This window comes from Clarias gariepinus, chromosome 24 (genome assembly GCF_024256425.1).
Source record: "Clarias gariepinus isolate MV-2021 ecotype Netherlands chromosome 24, CGAR_prim_01v2, whole genome shotgun sequence".
NCBI lineage: Eukaryota > Metazoa > Chordata > Actinopteri > Siluriformes > Clariidae > Clarias > Clarias gariepinus.
Window position 1 is genome coordinate 13,567,501 of NC_071123.1, and position 25,794 is coordinate 13,593,294.

A 25,794-nucleotide genomic window follows, 5' to 3' on the forward strand; every position below is an offset into this window, starting at 1 on the left:
TCATTTGATGTATTTTTACTTTGTATTTTGTGTTAATTATTTTTCTCTATTTATTTTTTTGGGGTTGTGGAACGAATTATTTTAATTTCACTTATTACATATGGGATTATTTGCTTTGGTTTATGCGTGTTTTGGAATATGAGCCCACTTCATGAACAAATTATGCTCGTAATCCAAGGTTCCACTGTACATAAAACATTTGCACCATTTAAATGTTTTACTGCGGAGTCTCATCACTGTAATGTACTCAGAGTTTTTTATAAATCTGAATTGCTATTATGATTTCAATCGCAATTTTTTCACGAGTCCTGGGTTGGCTTGAGCGCCCCTTGTATTATTTACTGTGGAGCACAATTATTTATTAAATCTAGCATATACAGCACCCATATTTGCATTTTTTAGATGATTTGTGGTTTTATTTGTCTATGTTTTTCCAGATTGTGCCATGTGCATCCATAAGGGTTGTAAAGATTCTGCAGCACAGTGCCTCAAGGTGTGTGTTTGTACAGTATGCATGTTTCTATGCGTGTTTGTAGTCGTGGGGTTGTAAGTTAGTGTACTGTACCTAAAAGTCACAGATAGTCTAGGTTTGATGCTTAAGCTCAAAGTAGTAATACATTTGCCCATTAGACATGATTTCAGGGAGGTCTGTGAGTATGTCTTATGCTTTGCTCTTACTTTATGCTGTAAAGACAATGTGTCTGTTTTCCTGTACAGAAAGTGCAGGACAAATACACAGTTTCTGTGAAGAAGGCCCGAGCAGCTACCCTGCCTCAAAGTGAGTTACCACACAAACGCAGAAGTGAGGCTACTGGGAACAGTAGCATGTATAAGGAAACTGATTCTGATTTTGATCTTTCATGTCTGTTTAAGACTCGTACTCTGCTTTACCTACAGTCAGAATAATTTTTTTCTTTTTTTCATCTACCTCTCTGTCTTATGTAGACTTTGTATTGCGCGAAAGCGTCTCGTCTTCTCAGATTTCCACTTCATCCTCCCTTCCAGTAATGACTCCACGGGACAGGAGAGACGCTGCAACCCTGCCAGCTATGCTATCCAGGAGTGTCCCATTAGTCCCAGAGTGGTTAGAACATACAGTATATGTTTATATCAAATAATGAATATTGTTTCATTATAAAGCATTAAAAAAACTGGTTTTGATTTATGTGATTTTGTATCCAGGCTTGCAGAGAGCCCAGATGGAGATAATGACTCTTCATCTTGGAGATCCCATGGTCAGGCAGAGGAGTTTCTGCAGAATGTGGAATCTTCCACTTCCACCGAGTCCTCCCTTGTCGAAGGTAAACAAAGTGACTGATTTATTGATTGATTCATTCATTTATTCACAATCAGTCTCACTGTCTGTCTGTCTTCCTGTCTATGTTCCTGTAGACACTGTTGACGCCCCTCTACAGAACAGTTTTGGGACAGACGCTCTGTATCTAGAGGCAGAGTCATGGAGTCTAGCTGTGGAACCCGAGTTCTGCCAGAAGCAGGAAAAACGCACAATCAAGAGACAGGATGTCATCTACGGTACGCACAAAAGATCAGCTTGAGTAACTGTGTTTAATAAGAAATGCAAGATGATGTTGAAGCCACTCATAAACGAATGAATTAATTCAAGCAGCTGAATAATTTCAATAATATTTCTGCTTAGAGCTTCTTGCTTGTGACTCACTTCCTATTGTTCTAATAGATGTCCTAAAGATGTGCCCATCCCAGACTGTTTATGCTCACTCTGTTTCAGTGGATAATGTCACCTGGATACTGTAGATTTGTGCCCAAGAGAACTCCTTTGGGATGTCACGATTAAAATATTAGCTAATTAAGTGATCTGAAAATCAGTGTGCACTTTGTGCAGCATTACAAAAATGCTCACTATTGATTCTAGTTCTACAAAGGCTCATGCAAAGAATGCGAATAATGTTTTTCTGATGTTTATTTTCTGGCTTAGAACTAATGCATACAGAGCTCCATCACGTGCAAACGCTGACCATCATGGCGGAGGTGTTTAGACGAGGCATGCGTGAGGAACTGGGCTTGGATGCAGACAGTATCGGTCGGATATTCCCGTGCCTGGATGAGCTCCTCGTCCTGCACCGGGACTTCCTTTCTGCCATGATGGAGCGCCGGAATAACTCCTCTCAGCCTGACAATGAAAAAAACTACCTCATTCACAATGTGGGTGATATCCTCCTGCAGCAGGTAAGCAACTAAATTGTTTCCATTTTAATTATCTTTTTATTATAAGTAAAAACAAAACAAAATGATAATTTAGTTAGTTAATTCCCATGTGTGTTTGTGTAGTTCTCTCAGGACAATGCTGAGAACATGAAGCGGGTCTATGGAGAGTTCTGCAGCCACCACAATGAAGCCGTCAGCTTCTTCAAGGAGCTTCAGCAGCAGAACAAAAGATTTCAACTCTTTATTAAGGTGAGTCTTACAGTAAATGTTTCTATGCCAGTCATAGATCATTATTTTTTTTATATTATCATGAGAAAACTGGCTTTAATTTTGTTTATCTTTAAGTTCTATAATCTCTACTCACTTATACTTGAAGCATAATCATTACTTGTTGAATTTAACTGTACAGTTCTTGTTATCTCCACAGCAACAGAGCAGCAACTCGCTTGTAAAGAGACGTGAGATCCCAGAATGCATTTTGTTAGTGACGCAGCGAATCACAAAGTATCCAGTACTTTTAGAGAGGCTACTGCAGTACACAGAAGGTAGATCTCTGTACATACACTTTGTCTAGCGTGGTTTAATACAGTATGTTGCTACAGTATAAAAAGCTTCATATTAAAGCACATTAAGTGTATAACATATGGCAATGCAATGGTTAAGTGGGTTCGATTCCCATCTTAAGGTCTATGTGCATGGAGTTTGCTTGTTTCCCCTGTGCTTGGTGGATTTTCTCCAGTTTCCAAACCGTTTCCAAACTGCCTGTATTGTGTAAATGAGTGTGTGAATGTTGACTGGAGGAAAAAATACAATGGTCACCATTGGTCTCCGGAGTCTCTAGCTTAGCGCTGAGGTTCCTAGATAGAAGGATAATAATTTAAGACAAGACTCTGTATTAGTTTTAGCATCTGTGCTTTCTCTCTCTCTCTTTGTCTAATTTGTTGTTTGTCTTCATCAGAGGGTACACAGGAGCATGCCGATATCTCTGGCGCCCTGTCTCTGGTGCGAGAGTTTATTTCAGCGGTGGATGTGCGGGTGAGTGAGAGAGAGCAGAGTCAATGGCTAAGCGATGTGCTTGGCCGCATGGAAAGCAAATGCTTAGCCAGACTGAAGAGCGGTGCTGCCTTTCGTAAGCACGACATGACCAATGGCCGAACGCTGCTTCATCATGGCCCGCTTCTTTGGAAGACCGCCACCGGCAGACTCAAAGGTCAGATAAATGAATGAATTGTAGCAACTGAATCCATACAAAGTGGACATGATTTACTAGCGTGACCTTTTATTTGCTCCCTCCCCATCTCACCCACATTTCAGACTCTTCTTTTTTTGTTCTTTTCACGTTTACTAGATTAAGGTCACAGACACGTTCGATGGTTTTTCCAGGGCTCTCATCCATACATAATCGAAAAGACGTAACATAAAAACAAGTTAATGCTTTGCTTAAATAGATAGACTCTAGGTAATGTTTTTACAGTGGTTAGATTTACTTTAAATGACCATTAGTTTGTATTATTGACATACTGATTCCTGACAGTTATTCCGGGTGAGGAATAAATACAGTATGTCGTTACCATTTAAATTACTAGTATTATTTATTTATTGGGCCTTCTCTGATCCTGTGCATGCACGTAAAGGTCTGCCACCAAAACCTGTCCTATTGACAGGTGTAGCTACAGGTTAGCATTATTAAGGATTGTCATGATATTACTTTCATGTGCACACAGTCATTCTGCCGCCTGAACTCCAACTTGCATTATTATAAATGTGAACTTCGTCTTACGCTTATTTATGAGAAAAGACAAGAGTGACATATCTACTTGACATGTTATGTTAAACAGTCCTCACAGTTCAAAGCTTTATACAGATTACGTTTACATGCTTGCCTAGTAGTTACGTAGCCAGTTCTGTGACCAGCGTCATCCCTCTCATCAGTAATAAATAATGTTTACAGAAGTGCTAGAAAACTTTCTTCTAGTTATTATTCCATTTCTAGTAATTTTTTTAAGAACAGTTCTACAAAGTGCATGGAGACGTGGCATTACACTACGTTCGAAAACGGTGGGCTTCATTAACATTACTTTTATCTTACATCCTTTTATATTTAAGTATATACTGACTCCAATATCGGTCTGATACTACCCATCCACTTGTCCTTATACTTGTAAAATTGTTTTGATGTTACAGCACTGATACCACTTTACAACAGAACTGCTGCTGACTACACAACTTGTCTCCTCCTACTTGTGTCAAAGCAGGGTCAATGTTGACAACTTTGATGTCTTTCTTGTCACAAAGAGACAAACAAAACATTAGCTGGAAAAAAATGTGATCCGACAATGTGATCACCGGCGTCTTCAGTGAAAATGTTCTTTGAGAATGCGCTTAATTGGCCGTGCTTGAATTAAAACTCGTTTTGTGTCACTCATAACATGACAGAAACAGTGCTACAGAAGCTGGCAGTTTCTAAAGCATTTATGCTTGCCTTTCAAACATTGACAGTGGTGCCAAATGGATATTCTTATTTACAGAAATATAGATCACTAAAATATGTAATAAAATCTTTCTTCTTGTAAATGTAAAATATGCTGTATTAGGACATCCATAGTTATGTTTAAATGTTTAAATAGGCCAAACTGACCTCTTTTTTGGCCTGATTAAAGCCCAGTTGTCATTTGAATGATTTTTGCTACTGATAGCTGCATGTTCACAAATCTAAGATGCTGAAAATTTTTTGATGGCGATAAGGCTTTTATGCCATGTAAAATGGGCGTAGGTCCACTAAATGCCTTCAGTACATAGGCCATTATTGACGTTTTGTAGTCAGTCCCAGGCAGGCATATTAGTGCTGTCATTTGGCACCATTGAAGTTTAAGGTTAGGGATGATATCACTGGTAACTGAACTTTAACCTTTTATCAAATTTTTTTGTTGATGACTGACTGTGATAAGAAGTGCATGTTAAAACAAGTATCATCTGCTAGTAAATGAAGAGTAGGATTAATGATTTTAAGTCATGTTTATATACACATGCACGCACACACCCACACCAGTCATAGCACTTGTTAAAAACAGCATTATTCGTGGCTTTACAGTAACAAATACAAATTTGTCCATGTCTTTTTAAAGCTCCAGTGTGTTTTAGGTGAGCTCTGCACTTAGTACCGTTGCTAGTGGTGCCAGAGCATATCAACCATGGCAAGTCACGATTTTTAGCAGAAATGCGGACAATAGGAAATAGCCTTTGTTAAACTTTTAGAGATTCATTTTTCTTCATTTACAAAAAGTTGAATGAGGAACCATTCACACAGCAAGTCATGGGCCAAGTTGAGGTTTACATCATGTTATATGTAAATATAAATCCTTTAGTAGGACACAACAGTTTTATTCATTTAGTATTGAATGTCTTTTATGCCACATACCTATGTCCATTCACAGATGTGCTGGCTCTCCTGCTGACTGATCTGCTGGTTTTCCTCCAGGAGAAGGACCAAAAATACGTCTTTGCTGCTGTTGTAGGTTATCATTGTGTTTCTCATTAAGACATTCACTAAAATGATATACAATAGCAAACTTGTGTGCATTTTTTTTAAAAATAATTGAGTTGAACATTTCTATCACTTATGAAAAGGCAAAAAAAAAAGAGTTTTTTTAGCCTCTCTCTAAACTTTAGAGTAACACAGTTTTGACTTGAAATTTTGTGAGTAGGTGTTTCTAACTTTTTCTCTTCTGTCAGGACCAGAAATGTCCAGTGATCTCCCTGCAAAAGTTGATAGTGAGGGAGGTGGCTAATGAAGAGAGGGGCATGTTCCTAATTAGTGCCTCTTCCAGTGGCCCTGAGATGTACGAGGTGCATGCAGCAACCAAAGATGAACGCAACGCCTGGATGAGGCTTATCCGAGAAGCAGTGGTCATGTGGGTATAGGTTATTACATGGTTACAGGTTGAGTGTTTTGAACAGTTTTAGCACTATATCTAGGCTGTCCTCTCTTTTTAGTTGCCATGAGAAGGAGGAGGACACTACAAGTGAGTCAGAAGAAGAGCGGAGAGCAACAGAGGCCATGAACCAAAAAATTCAGAAGCTACAAGGTGATGCACCAAAAATAAACTAACACAAATATGGTGTCAGTTTGGTGCCTTTAAAATCGAGTCGCTGTCTAAAAATAGTTCTGAATTCCTGCCTTGATATTTGTTTGCGAATCATTAAACATCCTAACTTGCGCCTGAGTTATAGCAATTAACTAGGCCGGAGAAGAAGACTGGGAATTTAGTCAAAAATCAAATCTTCATCAGTTCCGTCTTCTCTGGCAGAGTCTCTTTGCGGTCATGACCAGCTAATCTGCCTCAGCCTGGAGGAGAAGCTCCACATCTACGCTGAGCTCGCAGCCCTGGTGGGACACAGAGACATCAGCCCAGAACCAAAATTGCTGGTGTGTCCAAACACTGAAGAGCTCCCTAATGCTGCTGTTCTGCTCAACGCTGCGCTTAAAGAGGGTGAGATAACCCTGTTCACACCGTGTTCATGCTTGATTGCAAAATCTTCTATCACCAAGTTAATCAAACTAGGACTAAGACTTAAAACGAAGTATCAACTAATGAAATTTTTTATGAACAAAGGCATAACTCTTAACCACAGTTTTGATAATGGATAAAATGTTAATTAGGTAACTCAACCCTTTTTAACTTTACTGTAACTCTTGGAGGGTTAGACTATTAAATCTACCATATTTTAAATATTAGATGACTTGAAGATGGAAATAAAAAAAGATCCATGCCTTTCTCTTTTCCTCCTTTTTTTCTTCTTCTGTTTGTATTTCCAGTGGAGAGTCTAAAAGAAGCACTGTCGTTTTATTGCAACTCCCCCTCCCATGGTGCGTCTGAGGAACAGAACCCATTGGACTCCACCACTCGGCTAGAGGCACCTCCTCCTGCTCCCTCTCCTCCTCCAGTGCCTGCTGAAGAAGAACCACAAGTGGTGGATGCTGTAAGAAGTGAGGAAGAGGAGTTGAATAGTCTCGAACTCCAGCTTCAGAATCAGAACAGTGGAACTGACAGTTGGAACATGCACCTTAAGGTACAAAACAATCATGAAAATGAAGTGCTTTGCAAAGGTTCATATTACTTGTATTCAGTCACCTTGCAGATAAACACATCAAGTGACATTAAAGACAACTTTAATAAGACAGGCCATAATTTCTTTTATGTGCAATGCGGGGATAGAACTAGGTCTGCAACAACAGATATTTATCTCCATAAAATTAATGATCAGTTGATTGGAGTGTATTATGACTCTTTAAAGTATGAAGGTCTTGTTGATTGCCAGGTACCAGGCAACGGTAGCTAGGAATAGGCAAGCACTTTAAGGCTTTTATTCCCCCACTGACTAGCTAATATATTTTTATTTGCCAAACTCCTTGTACCACATTTGCCTTCCCATAGCCCCTGTGACTACCCAGCCTCTCAAAAAAATTATTTTGAAAATTAACTGAGGGCCATTACAATTGATTTATAGTTGCTCTAAAACATGCACAAGTTTCTTCTACCTAAAGGTTCAGACATTGTTCATAAGGTTTAAGGACATATGTAGCAGATACTGCTGAAGGCTAAAGAAGTGTACATTTAAAGCAATACTTCTATATAGGTAGTGTACTTCAATTCTGTATGTATAGTTAAAAATCTCACACAACAGCATGAATTATTTAGGTTTCTCTGCCAAACTCACATCCCAGGCTTAATATTATAAAACATTAATGTGCTCAAAATAAGGAGAGAGTCCATTTCACTGCCTCTGGGGAACAAGTTCATTAAAAATGAACAGTGATAATTAGACCTCTCCTCAACCTCTTTTCCTTTTCTGCTTTTATTGGTGCCTCTGATGGTGCTCTGCTATATATTATTCTGATAAGGCATTAAGGCATGCTGACCTAGGTATAAGCAGAAGGACAGCCCGTTCTTTTATTTAATGAGATTTTTCCTCTTGTTGTGTGCACTTTTGTAAGAACCACATTGCCTGGTCATAAATGAAACTGAACTTGCACACACTAAGATATTGTTAGACTACCTTTAGCTCTAATTGCAGCATGTGTCTGCAATGTCAAAAATAATAATAAAAAAAAAATGCAACCCATCATATCCCAGAAGCTCTAGCTTATAGATATTGTTTTAACAAGGTCACAACTGACTCAAAATCCTTTATTTGTAAAGTATTAAGTATTGGTTAAACTGCAACTGAAGAGAGTGTCAATCTGAAGAAAGAAGTGTAAAAATGAACACTAAGGAGCACGTTTTTAGGCATCTGTTTATTTGGGCTTTAAAGAGCTATGTGTGGTGCAACCCTAGCACAGACTCCGATTAATATCATCCCTAAAGAAAAACGATGCAGTGAAAACGTCATGCCATGTTTATTATTATGTTCATCATTGGAATTGGTCTTCTTTTTAAAACTGAAGAGATAATGGTGTTGCAAAATACAGGAGGATTCTACCAGAAAACTAAGCTTAAGTGGGTAATCTTTCACGTTTTAGTAGGACAGTGTGTCTAAACAGAAGACGGCACATGAGCAATACATGAATGATTATAACAGAAAAAAGCTGAATGTTTCACAGTGGCTGTGTCTGGAGGGATGGATGAATGTATGGATATTGGCGCTGTGCATCTTATAAGGTGCAGCATAAATAAGTAGATTTATATATGCGTTGTTGGTCTTTCGGCTGCTCCCGGCAAGTGGTCGCCCCAGCGGACTCTGGTCCGCAAATACAAGCTTGGCACAGGTTTGTATGCTCGATGCCCTTCCTGACGCAGTCCTCCCATTTTATCCAGCCTTGGGACCGTTACTGCATCCAGTGGCTGGTAATCAAACCCAGGCCTTCTGCATGGCAGGCGAAACACCTACTGGGTACCTGGGCCTGGGTACCACTAAGCTACCAGGGCTGTAAACATTATATAACATGGCTATGGGTTGGTAATTTGTGCAGTAGCTATACACTCAACTAAAGGATTTTTAGGAACACCATACTAATACGTTTTCAGAACTGCATTAATTCTACGTGGCATTAATTCAACAAGGTGCTGGAAGCATTCTTTAGAAATGCCCATTTTGATAGGATAGCATCCTGCAGTTGATGGAGATTTGTGGGATGCACATCCAGGGCACGAAGCTCCCATTCCACCACATCCCAAAGATTCAATTCAATTTAATTCAATTTTATTTGTATAGCGCTTTTAACGATTTACATCATCACAAAGCAGCTTTACACAATCAAAATAATTAAGTTTGTATGAAATGTGAATGTGTATGAATCAGTATTATATAATTGTTCCTGATGAGCAAGCCTAGGACGACGGCGACAGTGGCAAGGAAAAACTCCCTGAGATGGTAATAGGAAGAAACCTTGAGAGGAACCAGACTCAACAGGGAACCCATCCTCATCTGGGTGAAACAGATAGCAGGGATTGCATAATAATATGCGAGACTGAAAGTTCAGTATAAGAGGAGATGTGTAAGATTAAAGTCCAGTTTGTTCCTGGAGGCTCAGGTAGACTGTGAAAAATTCCAGTCCTGAACTATTGAGCGACTGAAGTCACAGGTCCTCAGAGAACAGCTGTCTGCATCAGTCGAGGACAGGACCACCTTCATGGAAAAGTGGAACCAACCCCATTCACCACACGCATTCCAGGCAGACCACACGGGGGCATCCATGTGATGAGATCTCCAACCAGAAGCAGGACTTCAGGATGAGTTAGAGAGGTCCAGCGGGCAGAGGGGGTCTGGATCACTGGCAGCTCAGGAGCGACATGTATAGCTCGACAGAGAGATAGGTAGAGGAAAAAGGAGAGAGGGAGAGAGAGAGAGAGCAGAAAAGGAGAGAGCAAAGAGATGGAGAAATAACAGTTAGGTATGGTCACAGTCGAACAATGTAAAAGATGCCCTATTGGGTTGAGATCTGGTGACTGTGGGGGCCATTTTAGTATAGTGAACTCACTGTCATGTTCAAGAAACCAGTTTGAAATGATTCGAGCTTTGTGATATGGTGCATTATCCTGCTGGAAGTAGCCATCAGAGGATGGGTACATGGTGGACATAAAGGGATGGACATGGTCAGAAACAATGCTCAGATAGCCCGTGGCATTTAAACGATGCCCAATTGGCACTAAGGGGCCAAAATTGTGCCAAGAAAACATCGCCCACACCATTACACCACCAGCACCAGCCTGCACAGTGGTAACAAGGCATGATGGATCCATGTTCTCATTCTGTTTACGCCAGCCAGTTTTTCCAGTCTTCAACTGTCCAATTTTGGTGAGCTCGTGCAAATTGTAGCCTCTTTTTCCTATTTGTAGTGGAGATGAGTGGTACCTGGTGGGGTCTTCTGCTGTTGAAGCCCATTCGCCTCAAGGTTGTGCGTGTTTTGGCTTCACAAATGCTTTGCTGCATACCTCGGTTGTAACGAGTGGTTATTTTAGTCAAAGTTGCTCTTCTATCAGCTTGAATCAGTCGGCCCATTCTCCTCTGACCTCTAGCATCAACAAGGCATTTTCGCCCACAGGACTGCCGCATACTGCAATAATTTTTCCCTTTTCACACCATTAGTTTGTAAACCCTAGAAATGGTTGTGCGTGAAAATCCCAGTAACTGAGCAGATTGTGAAACACTCAGACCGGCCCATCTGACACCAACAACCATGCCACGCTCAAAATTGCTTAAATCACCTTTCTTTCCCATTGGAGTTCAGGGGATTGTCTTGACCAGGACCACACCCCTTAATGCATTGAAGCAACTGCCATGTGATTGGTTGATTAGATAATTGCATTAATGAGAAATTGAACATTTGAAATTGAATTGTTCCCAATAATTCTTTAGGTGAGTGTAGAATATGTAATGCCATAAAATAAAAATTTACATGATTATTATAAAAAAGTTAATTTGTATAAGCGATATAAGCGAGTATTGTCTGTAACATTGGGGAAGAGATGTGTTCTTTGAATAAACAGTATTTGAATATTAGGATTAATTATGTACTAGGATAAATACAGTAAATCCCCAACTTATAAATGAGTTCTGTTCCCTAGTTCGTAATTTGTTCGTAAGTTCGACAAAGTGAGTCTTGTACACCTTTGACACAAAAATACAATGTAAGGAATAAAAAAAACAAGCACACTAGTTTGGTTTGTTGGTTCCACATTTTACTCTTGTAATACTATGCCTTCAAATCGCGGGGAGAATCCCAGTGATGCAGGGGGGGTCAGCTGACCTCGTTTGAAGGGTACCCGGGAAGACGTTCGGGGAGGACACCGCTACAGTACGTGGTGTTTACTGTGATTTTCCGAAATTAGGATTATTCACCATTGGGTCATCTTTACAGGACAGCCATTTTCTATCATTATTCCCCCGGGCTGATTCATTAAAACTGGTGAGACTGGTAAACTCTCCCTGCAGAAATTTGTAACTCGAATGTTTGTTAGTCGGGGACTTACTGTATACTGTACAAATATAGAGTTATATATGGATAATAGGAAAAGAATAATAAAGTTGTAAATGATTACAGGCAATGTTGTGTAAGTGGTTTTAGTGGTTAAATAGTGCAGTGTAGAGTTAGGCTGAGTAAAGCAATGGACTCGGCACACAACCCTGGGGAACGCCAGTGTTCAGAGGGTAGAGAACACGGGATTACCAATACTAACAGACTGGTCTCAATCAGTTGAAAAGTCCAGAATCCAGCTACAAATGGCAGGGATCACACCCAGGCCTTGGAGATTGCTGGTTTAGTGTAGTGGGTATGAATTAATTAATTATTAATATTATTATTTTTACTACTACATTTTGGGCTAATGTGTATCGTTTATGCAAGCTGAACAGAATAGGAACACCAGATGGCGCTGTATGCCAGGCAAACACCTGCGACTTAAAACAGAGTTTATCTTCCAGCATTACCCACTAATAGTTTAGAGGAAAGTTTAATGTGATAAATATAAAATAAATACTAAATATCTAAATAAAGAAACAATTAATAGTTCATAAATATTTAATTCACAGTATGCATATTAAATACATATTACAGTATTGGTATAGACAAGCTTTATAGAATACACCTATATAAATAACAATTGTACATTGGAAGCCATGTCTAATAATCATCAGCCTAAATCACCCAGTGCCTTTATGCATAAATAATGTGTCTGTGTCTTTATGTCCAGGTGTCTCAGAGCATCCAGAGTTTGACTCAGTTGCTTTATAGTTTGCAGGTAATATCATCTCTCTCTCTCTCTCTCTCTCTCTCTCTCTCTCTCTGTGACTCAAGATTTGCTTGTTCATTCCTTTTTTGTTTATACCCTACACATGTCTTACAGTCCTTGTGAAGACCTTCCACTAACATAATTACTAATGCAGATAATTAATGCTTTGCTTAAATCCAACCCTAACCTTAAAACAAAATAAAACATTTTTAGATCTTTTTTTCTCTTCTTGTTCCCTTTTTTGTTTTAAATAAAAGTTGGTGTTTTTGGTGAAAAGGTTTTTCTTGTGAGGACCCGCCAAATGCCCCAACAACATCAAACAACTGTCAGTAATTTCTCTCCCTGTGGGGACATTTGGTGCCCACGAAGATATAAACACACACACACACACACACACACACACACACACACACACACACACACAAAACAATATTATTCTTATGAAAAAGTAAGCTTTTCATTAACACAAACAATTTAAACACATGATGTAGGATTACAGTTCTGCACAAAAGTCTTGAATATTTTTAGGCACTTTAATCTTTAGGCACCACAACATTTGGTCCAATTTCTTTTATTTAATCGACCTAATTTAATGAAGAAATGGGGGTAGCTCTAGACTTTTGCACAGTACAGTATATTAATATTTGAATATTTTTTCTCATTTTTAATATTTCCTAATATTTAGTAAGACCTTACAATACCATTCTAAAGAACAAAACTTCTATTATATTGCTGTCCTTGCAGCTTTACTAAACATAACTCGTCTCTTTCTTGATCACAAATTCGGTGAAATTTGGCAATAACATGGCATGATCACTGATCAAAGCACTTTTAAGGGAATTTAAACACATTTAAACAAAGTATTTTCCCCCCATACAGTAGGTGTGGAGATCAATAATGTTTGCACATTAAATGTTATTGTTATGTTTTTTACTGTTTGTTCTTTCCAGGCTGTGGTCACCATCCAGGATAGTCGCTATGAAGTTCGTCGTCTCCTTCTCCTCCTCCTCTCGAATTCTGCACACCAGCGGCTCTCCCAGGGTTCCCTGCAGGAGCAGGAACGACAGCGTGAGGCAGAGCGACGGCGACAGGAGCTGGCACGGGTGGCACGGGACCGGCAGCTGTGGGCTCGTGAGTGCCAGGCGCAGCAGCAGCGTTACGAAGAGCGGGAAAGCAGGTTGGCAGATCGGGAGCAGCAATGCCATGAGGAGGCCCAGAGACTGCAGCGCCAGCGTGAGGAGCTGGAAGAGCAGCAGCAAGAGTATCAGCAGAGCTTGGAAAGGCTGAGGGAAGGCCAGAGGAGTGTGGAGAGAGAGAGGGAAAAGCTGGAATTGCAGCAGAAAATGGTGGAACGATGGAAGCATGAACGCCAACGCAGCCTGCCTGTGACGAGTATGGAGGGTCAACAAGGGTCAGGAGATGGAACCAAAGTATGTAGGAGTGTGTGTGTAACTTTTGTAGTAGGTCTGTGCATCTTTCCTTTATTGCAACTGTTACGATGGTCACTAGGTGTGTGTGTGTGTGTGTAAGATTTGTTACAGTAATAAATTTTGACTTCGAGTGTAGTATTAAGATTCCCAATGCAAATAAAGGATACTTGGTTGATAAGTACTGAATCTTAAGGAAGTTATTCAAACAGGATGCTTTTAATATAACGCTCTTGAACAGGACAAAAATCGGGTGTTGGTTACAGTGTTTGGTGTGTTTAACACAACTCTGTTTTAAATAGCACGGCCCCTATCCCAGTTTTTAAGCTTAGCTTTACCGTAACATTTTTTTTTCCTTTCTAATGTCTGTGTGCCACCCATGCAAGTCAGAATAGAATGCGCAGTTGGATTTATCTCCAAATATTAAATGTTATTAGACTCATGGGATTTATATATTAGTTATGTTTGCCTCAACTTCCCCGCTGTTCGGTTTTCATGTTATTTTACACAGTCCAAATTAGTAGATGGTGCTATGCAACTACTTGGTTTGCGATCCACCTATAAAAAGAGTACACATGCATAATCCAGTAATGCGACGTTTGTTTAAAGTTCTAGCTTCAGTGTAATAATACTCGAGACCACCTTTTTAAGTAAACCCAAGCATGGTTTGTCAGGTAAGGTGCACAGCGTTTAGACTAGTCAAAAGAACTGGGCTTTTGGGTAAAACATACACACTCTCCCTCTCTCTCCCTCTCTCTCTTTCTCTCTCTCTCTCTCTGTCTCTCTCACAATATGTATATTTGAAAGGATTTGCCTTCAGCATGTATTTAAGCTTTTTTTCATTATTCTATTTTTCTTTTCCCTGTTGCCAAAACACTCCAAGTAGTCATGTCTAAGGAAATATTTCCCTAAACCATCTCTCATCTCTCTTTGAAGCTGGGATCAACTTGTCACTGAACTATTCAGGGTGGAGGGCCTCTGAGCTACTTTTGGTCTGTCTCTCACTCGATCCTTTTTAATGGTTCATTGTTCTTTTCAGGCAATCTTGACTGTATCTTTTGCTTTCTAGCAGTCTATCTATGAAAGTCAATTAGCATATTTATCTACGCTGTCTCTCAGTCCATCCATATTATGTGCCTAATGTGTCTACTATTATTTTTCAATCTATCTTTCTCTATCTCTGATTTTCCTTTGGTTGTTAGTATCAGATGGGCCGTATTGACTGAGCAAGACCCAGCAATCCCTCTTAATACACACCATAATGGTTGTGAAAAGCAGCTGTGCCAACTCGGCAGTACTTTTTCCCCCTGTGCCATTACTTTCTAGTTCACTCAAGTCAGGCATACAGGGTCAGTGGCTGGGAAATAATTTCTTTCCTTCGCCACACTGAAGAGGCAGGACTGCGGTAAAATGTCTATCTCTCAATTTGTCTCATTCAATCTCTCTCACACACAGAGACACACTGTGATTCATTATCTGGGATAACGTGAGCAATTCAAGGCTCATCTGTCTTCATGCTTGACTGCTGACTGCACTAATAAACAGATTATTGATTGATGACAAAAAAAAGTTTGCCAAATAAAAGCTAGGACAAAGTAATTAAACACAGTGCTTTATGCATCACCCTTCCTGCAAATATAGATGCAGTTCAGTGATTTATGTGGAAGGAACTAAATAATACAGAATGGTTGAGAGTAAGAGGTTATAGGAAAAATAGTCAAAAACAGCCTTTATAGGAACAATGCAATTTTCATTAGGGTAGTCCTATGGCGCTGTAGGTGATATTGATGCCTCATGGCTCCAGGATCTGGGGTTTGTTCCTGAGTTGGGGTAATGTACAGTATGTGCAGTCCCTGATGGAAAATTAAAGTAAAAAACAGCATAAACTGTCTCAGCTAGGATATAGGGCCACAACTAGTTGCCTCGACATGGTGCCTCAGTTGGTGCTTTGATTATGATGATTATGGTGTTAATAAGACATGCAATAACACATGGTGGCTTTGAAGGCCATTGTATATTATTTACATAATTTTTATCCTCATGATTGCAATAATTGTTTCCTCTAAACAGAAATGTGGACCCAAACCCGGCCAGGAAAATGGCTCTAACAGTCGATCATTTTTTTTTTTTTCTTTAAATGTGTGACTTAGTCATTCTTTGGCTTTTAAACTGCTTGTTGCTGGGATGATAAGAAAGGATTTCTTTAATCTTAGGGAACTTGACAGTTATCATTTTTTTCCCATAGATTCTATTAAAGGAACTGGACAAACCCTCCGTTACATCACTAATAGGTTTTCTGAAGAGCGGTTTTAAAGTCGTTTTTGGACTGTGTGAGCTTTGGTCATTGCCATGTTGACAGGACCTGACTCTATCTAAACCACTTTTAATAAATTAATGGGCAAATGGGTAAAACTAATGGAACCTGGGTGTTGGTTGGAACATTACCTCAGTTACCACAATCTAGCTAGCTTAGCTTTAGCTAAAATGGGGGCTAACATTAATTTAAATCGTTCATACCCTACACATCCTGCATTTCTTGCAGTAAGTTAAACCACATTGATTCTATTTGATGTATAGCAGACAGCTAGTGGTTTATTGCAGTGTCATTCACGCCTCTAATTATGAATAGTTTTATGACTGAATGTAATTTTAACTGATGAGTTGCATACAAATTCACCCCTGTACAGTTGTCATGAATGGGAAAGCGAGCTATGGAGATCAAGAACGTTTTTCGTTCCAGGCTGTAGATGTTTCTGTTGTAACAATCTGTATTTTAACATGGGGCTCTGCGGATTAATTCACGTTTGGATACAGCATTTAAGTAACTATGGCTTTTTGGCACACCTATGATGGACTTTTTTTTTCAGAATTGCAGGTTGCCCTTCTTTTTTTTTTTTTTTTTTAACAAATGAAAAGAGACGTAGACGACATTTTGTTGCTAATCCAGTGTTTTTGTTTTGTTTTCTCTGTAATCTATTGTTTTTGTCTGGAATCTGCAAAAATTAAAGCATCCAAGGTTCATTCAAGATTAATCTAAGGTTTGCTTTAGGTTTGGCCTATACACAGTACACAAAATTATTATGGTTTCTGTGGGAGTGTAGTAGTTGCCAAACTAAAAATGTATAAAAAATGTATAAATGTATAAAAAGTAATAATTAACATCAATACCGGGCCATTCTAAGTTGCATTGTACTAACCTGTTGTCTTTTCTTTTCTTTTTTTTTTAAAGAGCTTCCATCATGGTCATAACAGTGGCTTGGATGAGGATGGGTCCATTTTTGTAAACGAAGCAGCTTTTCTGGATTCATCTATGAACAATCGACATCTTCATCACTACCAGCATCATTATGAGTATAACACACACCTGCATTCCGGCTATGCAAATTTCCCCAGTGCCCAGAACAGTCTGAATTCTCTGCTGGCTTTGTCCAATCATACACACCCTGCCATCGGCATGCAAGATGAGCTGTGGACCGAAGGTACGTACCAAGTAACATAAATATAAATAATCTCTCTCTCTCTTTCTCTCTGTCTATCAGTGTTATCATTTTAGAGGTGTCACAAGACAGTGTAAAGTTGAATAGTTCAGTACGAGATGATTAATGTAAAACACAATTTGTTTACAGTAGCTTATAGTTTATAAGGTTTAATAATTATTTTAAATTAACAAAGCCCACCAAAAATTTTAAAAGTTTCTACAGCATAACTTTGTCTTCAATTAAGATATGCTACAAGAGGTACATAAAAACAAATGTGCTTTTCCTAGGCACTATACAGTAGGTTAATGACTAGTATAACTTAGTCAGCAATGGCTTTAGTAAGTGACATGGCAATAACTCGAAGTATGAAGGCACTTGGAAGTATGATAACTCGTGTATGAAGGCACTTGTGCTTTCTGGTAAGTAACTGGTCAGCATTAAGTAGAGGACCGAAACATTACACACCTGTTGAATCACACACCTCTGTTTTATATCAGTAGTGTGGAACCAAACGCCACACAAAACACACTACAAAAAGTAATATCCTAGCAAGTGAAAATATCTTGAATCAATTTAATTATAACAAATCAAATATAAGATAATTAAGCAAATTTTTTAACGTATTTTACTAATTGTTACAGTAAATTTCTTGTTTTTGTTTCGCTAATTTTAAGAGTTTATTTCTTAAAAGAAGCAAAATTATTTGCCAATAGGACAAAAAAAAAACATTTAAAAAGTCTAGAAATAAGCTTAATGATCTTATATTTGGTTTTTAATCACATATTAAGAAATATGAAAAAAAAATTGACTAGACTCAAGCTACTGTATTTTCACTTGCTAAGATATTACTTTTTGCAGTACAAAGCTGCATTGTGATATCCTTTTTTTAGCTGACTACAATGTTCTTATAAGGAACAGGTAAACTGAATGTTTTAATCAATAAATTTAAAAAGGAAGTGTAAGGCACACATTTGGGTGACGTTTGTCATTATATCGAAAAATGGATTGAATCTTGTTGTATTGAATTTTGAGTTTTATGTGTTGTAGCACTCCTAAAATGCATATAAATATAGAGTACACACATGCCTATATATTTATAAAATATCATTATTTGTGTTTGCATGTGCAGGAAATTGATGCTTTCAAAACATATAGTTAACTAATTTATAGAGATTCAATAAGCAGGTCAATTTATAATGAGATGGATCATGACATTTTAACATCTACAATACCTTCTGACTGGCTGGATGAGAGACAGACATGTATTAAGTGAGGAAAAACAGTAAATATTGAGCGATTCTTTTAAAAATGTTATTATTATTATTATTAGAAGGCGAAAAATTTCTAAGCATTGGTATCTTACTTTTCCCAGAACCTTTCACTGTGGCCAAGTCTCGAGTGTCCTTTTTATGATGTTAATATATCTACTGACAAAATCCACCCCCATCTCTATTTTTCTCTCTCACACACACACACATACACACATTTACACAGACTCACCATCCATCATGGAAATCAATCAGCCTTCTATTGACCGGCGGGTCGGCGGTGGTGTGTGAATCATGGTGAGTGCACGACGGGAGACTGATTGGCACATCGATCTGAAAAATCCTTACCAACCTCATTACACGCTAACTTGTTATCTGCCTCTCTCACAGACATCCGAAAGACAGGGAGCGAGTGATATAGGGACATATTAATCTCATTTTCCATATAAAAAGTCATGAACATCTTTTGGTGTACCCACAGATACACTAACACCAGCATGTTGCTCCTATGCCCACATACACACACTGTATTGGTAGAAGTATGAACACCTGATCATTACACTCCTGTGCGGTTCTTACAAGAACTGTTGCCTCAAAGTTGGAAGCACAGAATTGGAATGTCTTTGTTTGTTGTAGCATTACAGTTAGTTTCTTATTTGAACCCAAAGCTGTTCCAGTATGACAAGTGCGCCTGTGCAGAAAGAAAGCTCATAAGCACATGGCTAGTCCTGACCTTAACCTTACTGAACACCTTTGGGATCAATTTGAGCTCTGACTGCACCTCAGGCCTCCTCATCTGACATCAGTGCCTGACCTCGCTAATCCTCTTGTGGCTGAATAGACAAATCCCTCAGCTATGCACCAAAATCTAGTGCAAAGATGATGGTCATATGCTTTTGGCTATATACTCTATCTGCCACCTTTGGCTATGTACTTTAATCTACCTGTACTTCAATTAAGTGTTGTACCTGTAGTTAAATTAAAGTGTCTATGACAGATTTTTTTTAGACTAAACTGACTAAGTAAGCCCTTTCTACAAACATTCCTGATCTTATGATGAAAGGTAAGGTTAAAAGCTAACTCTGCGCATTGCCTCTACATATTGATTGTCTGATTAACCTTAATTACATATTGACAGACTGATTTAGTAGGTGATGGTACCTGTGGCATGACAGGTATATGCCATAAGCTGCAGCATCTACTTCTACTAATATGCAAGTATCCACTGTTAAGCCCTGCATATATTTCTGCTAAACATTTACCTATGTTTGTAAAAAATATGAAGGATAGCGGTGAACCGCACAGAAGAAATGTGGCTGGAAAAAATCTTGAACCTGGAAAGGAGATCACTTAAACGCTTTATAGGGCTTTGTGTTGCATTGCAAAAATATCAACAGTAAAAATCACATTTATGTTTATTAGTGAAACTAAGATGTTTTACATGCACAGTGCAACAAGAACTCACAGGTTTGGGACTAAACAGCTGTGTGGCCATAGAAACACCACTTGTTAATAAAGAAAAATCTGGAGAAAAGATACCCCAATTTGTAGAGGAGCATTAACATTGGTCTTTGTACAATTAAAAAAAATCATGTAAAATGAGTCCGGATTTGCCTAGGCACTTGCTCATGTGTATGCTCAACAGTTCCTGACCCAGACTAAAGTCAAACAAAATGTGTAACAAAATGTGTAACACAAGAAAAAGTCTAAATCGAGACCATTGCAGGAGCATACAGAGTTGTCAGTTACCTTCAGATAACACCACAATCACAAGGGATAGTGTGCATCTACTTTGTACATATTTTATACAGAAAGTAAAGAGTACAATAAATACTGTATGAAATGCAGCTCGACATGCTACCAGGTTGCTGCTAGCTAACTTGTTTGCCTGTTTTTTGGTGTGTAATAGTTCAACTAGAAAAAGGTCAGCTACAAGCTGAAAGGGGGCATACTGTACTCCCGCGTATCATAGTAGAGCCAGACATATTTTTATCAATAGACGATTCTCCTGCTGTGCTTGTATACTGGGACAAGTCCAATTATATTAAGGTATCTTACAGCTGAGCATTTAAATGTACTAAGTTTTATGGTCTGTGGTTGTTTTACTCGATCAGGTCTAGGATCAGCAACATCATGTCAATAAACAAAGTCATAAACAAAAATAAGTCAGCTGATTACCTGAATGTACTGAATGACCAGATTATCATATCAAGGATTTTTTTTCCATTCCTGGAGGCACAGACATATACCAGATGGAAAATGCCAGGATTCCTTGGGCACAAATTGTGATAGTGGTTCTAGGAGCATTAGGAATCACCTTTATTCATGAATTGGCCATCATGGTGTTCTCACCTTTACTCCATTGAAAGTCTTTGGGTTGTGCTGGAGAAGACTGTATGGTGTATATCAACTCTCCTGCCAAAAATTCAAGATCTCTGACAAAAAATGATGCAGCTCTGGATGGATAAAAAGTTGTCAATTTTCAAAAGGTTGTCAAAACATTGCTCGAGTGAATACACACTGTAGACCAACGTTAACATAGATCTTGGAGGATTTCAAAGTTTGTCTGTTAATTTTTCAGCTGAAATACCACCGAGATCATGCATTCTGGCATGCTTGAAAATCCGTCTTACTTACATTTTTACTGTTGTTCCAAACGAGCTGTTTTAGTATCTGTTGTTTTAAATGTGAGCAAGTCACCGCCACTTTACGGATGGGTTTGTGTAGTTAGTGCTATGTTATAATGTTGATAGATAAACATGCCAAGTTACCACCATCTAACTACTGCTTTAAAAAGTTTTTTGCTGTAAGGCAGCATTAACATCAATTTGCAATTTTTTAAGTTTAATAGGCTAAAAAAAAAAACTTCCACTGTGTCTTAACTTCCTCAGAGGATAAGAGTAAAAGAAGACTTTTGTGTTCTCTTGCACATCTTGTGTTCTGGTGCACATACTGTATATATGACGTTCACACAAATCACAATAGTGTAAAGTAAAGCAGGTGTGTTACTGTAGGTACTCCTGGGGGGCTATGAGCACTGAGACAGAGGAAGATTATTATAACCTTTTTTAAAAGAAAGGATTTTGTAAGTGAAAATCAGGTTTTTAAAAAAGGGAAGAGCTTGTCTTTTCTCACATTTTGTGTGACTTGATCAAAAATAATAAATGTTGTTGTTGTTTTTTTTCTTATCAAACATTTAAAGTAACATGTGAAGGAATATGTACAAAAATATTTGAACCTCATTTTATTATGTTGTGTTAAATTATATTATATTTTTAACCTTGTTATATTATTTTGAAGCCTCTAAAAGGACATGAGTAAAAATAATACAGTACAGTAATTACAGTTATTTTGTGTGTACTTGTAAGGGACATTTGTTTTTAAAAACAAACAAACAACAACAACAAAATTTATTACCCTGTACACACAAGAAAATTCTCTCGAGTTTTCTCTTTTTATTTCTTTTTTTCTTTTTTTTAACACATTTCCTGCTCATATCACTTTAGGAACTCCCTACATGATTTATATGTTTTTTGTTTTTTTTTTCATTTTGTTTAGTTTTTTTTTTACACATAATTTACATATTTTTTTTGTTATTTTCATTACATGATCAAATTATTCACATTTGGTGAAACACAGCTTCTCATGTTTCTCAAATGTGGTTAACACTGATTTTTAATATTACTTAGAAAACCTTAGTCACATGTGTGAAAAACATGGTCATGTGAAATATGTGATTATTTTTATTTTCATAGGGGTTGTTAGGAAAGTACAGGTAAGAAATAAAAAAAAAAGTAGTGATAAAATCATGTCTTAAAATAAATGAATGAATGAATATCATAACATATAAGTAGCTAGGTTTTTTCATTGTTGAGGGTTTATTATTATTATTATTATTATTTTTTTTTTTTTTGCAGCTGCACCATGACGAATGACCTCTCACCAATAGCCTTGTATTTGTGTATTTTATAAAACATTTAAGATGGTTTTACTGACTAGGTCAAATGTGTTAATATTAAGGAGTGATCTTTAGCGATTAACTGACTGGGTACACAATTGTGAAACATCTTATGAGCTTACGGATTGTCTTTACAATTGCAGTATCGAAGAAAGAGACTTCTTCCCACGCCTCAAACACAACGTGCATTCTGCAGTCTCACTGTTGAATACGGCTGGAACACCACCTTGCTCCGATACTGCAATTGTCATGACAATTGGAACGCTTTGTTTGTCCAGCTTAACTTTAAATACTTTACTTTATCTGTAGTTTTGTTCAGAAGTCAAGGCCACAATTATGACCTTCTAGTTGTGTCGCTTGCTATTGTGTGAAAAATAGTGGTAGACCAATTAGACGTCAGCACAGGAATCTTTTGTAATCCAGAGAAGAAAACACAGACATGGGCAGACAGGCAGAGGTGGAAAAACCAGAAGAAGCTATATGTTATATTCTTGCAGAAAAAGACTTTACAAACGAATGCGGTGTAGTGTTTGAGTGTGTGTGTATGTGTGTGTATGTGTGTGTATGTGTGTGTATGTGTGTGTATGTATGTGTGTGTATGTATGTGTGTGTATGTGTGTGTGTATGTGTGTGTATGTGTGTGTGTATGTGTGTGTGTATGTGTGTGTGTATGTGTGTGTGTATGTGTGTGTGTATGTGTGTGTGTGTGTGTGTGTGTGTGTGTGTGTGTGTGTGTATGTGTGTGTGTGTACAGTGAATAAGTCCTTAAACAAAGATAAATATGTGGTGATTAGATTTTAAACAATATTAGATTTAAGCGCAGGTGGGAAGGGCATGACACTATTACATTTGCATTAGCTCACATACGGCAGTGTGAAAGGACTCACTGTGCTCTCATGAAGCCAATTTAGCCAGGTAGTTTATCTTATTATTTAAAACAGTGATTTACCCTCATTAGGCCTGATGTATTTAAAATGTTTATTTCAGCTGCCTATATAAGCATAAAACCACTAACTCTTGAGCTTTTGAATATCAACCTTCTTAATGGATAATTTCAGTACATATGAACATTTATTCTTATGCAAAGCTATTTTTAATTATAATGTAGTATTGTTTTTTTTTTTATTATTAAAGACTGCAGTTTGACATTTCTGATGTTCTTCACAGACGTTAGTCCAGCAATCCATCCTGCCAGGACAGCAGGGGCAGTGGGGCCAGGGATGCATGAAGGTGAAGCCCTCTTGATGCCACAGGCTTATGTTGCCATGGAAACCGAGAACCAAGATCCTGATGGAGAGGAGAAAATTGTGTATCTCTAAATACTTTTTGTTTAGTGTGCAGACCTATGTTAACCCAAACAATAGAAACCGTTAAAGAGCAGAAGTAGGGATGGTTACTCACAATGGTTTTGATTCATGTTTTGTTGCTGCCTTTCAGCTACCAATTGTTTGACATTTGCACTATTTCAATACTCATAAAAGTGTTCACACTTAATTCTAGATCAAAAGGCAGTTGGGACTGTTTGGTGTATAATCATAAGAAACTCGTAACAATGTTTCAAACTTGCTTAGTTTTTCTTTGGACGAGCTGTAACAAAACCCCTTTCACCGTTCATTATGTTTAGCAACATAAGAATCATATTTTTCCTAAAAATCTTCTCACATTGACATTTTTTGTTCCGGTCCAGTTTAGAGATGGACCATTTCAAACCTGTTTCACTGCCCCATGACCAATAGGCAACTCCAGACTGCCAGGGATAGAGTCGATACACATAACTGTTTAAATTTTATTTCACACAAAATATTCTTAGTTTATTTTGATAAAAGGTGAAGATGCCACATCAGCATGTCTTACAAACAGGAGAATCGAGACAAGAGATTATAATGTTAGATGGAAGGAAGACGGTGGATCTTCTAATGTTTCAGTACTAATGGCACTTTTAGAACTGTCAGATTATTCCAGATTCACATGATTATGGAGAGTGCTAACTCGTACTCAACAGCATACTGTTATTGTCAGGCCTAAGACTCTCATTCTCATAATTTTCAGATTTGTTTTCTCTGACCTTTAAATATGTCCTGGTATTTGCTAAATGCTTTAAAATGAATGAATAACAATTTGGAGTTTTAAACCATTAAAAATCATAACTCATAATTCGAAATTTCCCAGACTTTGTCCCCCTGTGGTGTGTGTGCGTGTTGCGTGTGTGCGTGTGTGTGTGCGTGTGTGCGTGTGTGTGAGACAGAGATATAAGTGTCCTATCGCCTACTCGGTTTTGACTACTCAACTTGCTTATCTCTCTCTTACACACACACACACACACACACACACACACACACACACACACACACACACACACACACACACACACCCACCCACACCCCCCACTCATTCTGTACTAGCCGAGGCTTACTTACCAAAGCTGCCTATTTTAGAACTAGACACTCTTTATTAACTTGTGGATATGAAGTCCTGCTGTATAAAAGCATTCTAGTCCTGTTTCTCAGAAACCTATGTCAATATTCTAAATAAAAGAAAATTGTTCTGTGAATAATTTGATGTATTGACATGTAATGTAGCCACGCTTTGTGACAGTTACTAGATTTCATAATATAATAGTATGATTTGAGATTCAGCCTCCACGCCCATATATCTAATATTCTGTAATGCTGTAATCATGTAACAAATCCAAGACATTTACATCCAGTTGTAATGGAACAAATCTCTGGGTAATGCTCAGAGCTCAAGTACTTTGAGTGGAAGTTTTAGGGGTAACTGAGACCAACAAATTCAGCATTAATTCATAATATGTTGGGATTAAAATGGCTTTTAACAAATGTAGTACTGTGGTACATGGTTACATGACAAACCATAAAGCTCCATAATTCACTTTTCCCCCCTGTAGATTTATTTGCTTAAATCTTTTTGGATTTGCTTAAATTGATTTCTAAAATATTAATGCACCTAAAAACAAATGCACTGGGAAAAGCACCTTGTTTTTTTTTTTTTACTGTATGTTTGTAAAAAAAAAAAAAAAAAATAAAATATATATATATATATATATATATATATATATATATATATATATATATATATATAAATTCTTTGTGTGCTAGCTTTGTATTTGCAGCACAAAAACCGCCCTACTCCATAGGAAATACTCTCTTAACAATGTTATGTTTGTCAACCTCTATTAAACTTGAAGGTATTTTTTTGCCATAAAATTACAAAACATCTTATGTTTAAAAT

At 37.9% G+C, this 25,794-nt stretch overlaps 1 protein-coding gene across 4 annotated transcripts in view; it reads left to right on the forward strand.

Annotated features, from left to right (window-relative positions):
* Positions 1-25,532, forward strand: part of arhgef28a (Rho guanine nucleotide exchange factor (GEF) 28a) — a 92,395-nt gene extending 66,863 nt beyond the window's left edge. For all 4 annotated transcript variants that reach the window (XM_053485677.1, XM_053485680.1, XM_053485679.1 and 1 more), the window contains 18 exons: positions 438-493; positions 718-778; positions 946-1,084; positions 1,183-1,301; positions 1,393-1,533; positions 1,955-2,205; positions 2,308-2,433; positions 2,612-2,729; positions 3,143-3,394; positions 5,619-5,695; positions 5,917-6,095; positions 6,178-6,269; positions 6,492-6,674; positions 7,001-7,254; positions 12,375-12,422; positions 13,364-13,843; positions 17,070-17,319; positions 23,713-25,532. In XM_053485677.1, the coding sequence (XP_053341652.1) occupies positions 438-493; positions 718-778; positions 946-1,084; positions 1,183-1,301; positions 1,393-1,533; positions 1,955-2,205; positions 2,308-2,433; positions 2,612-2,729; positions 3,143-3,394; positions 5,619-5,695; positions 5,917-6,095; positions 6,178-6,269; positions 6,492-6,674; positions 7,001-7,254; positions 12,375-12,422; positions 13,364-13,843; positions 17,070-17,319; positions 23,713-23,864 (2,978 nt within the window). In that variant the 3' untranslated portion in view covers positions 23,865-25,532. The remainder of the gene's footprint in view (positions 1-437; positions 494-717; positions 779-945; positions 1,085-1,182; positions 1,302-1,392; positions 1,534-1,954; positions 2,206-2,307; positions 2,434-2,611; positions 2,730-3,142; positions 3,395-5,618; positions 5,696-5,916; positions 6,096-6,177; positions 6,270-6,491; positions 6,675-7,000; positions 7,255-12,374; positions 12,423-13,363; positions 13,844-17,069; positions 17,320-23,712) is intronic.
* The last annotated feature ends 262 nt before the right edge of the window (positions 25,533-25,794 follow it).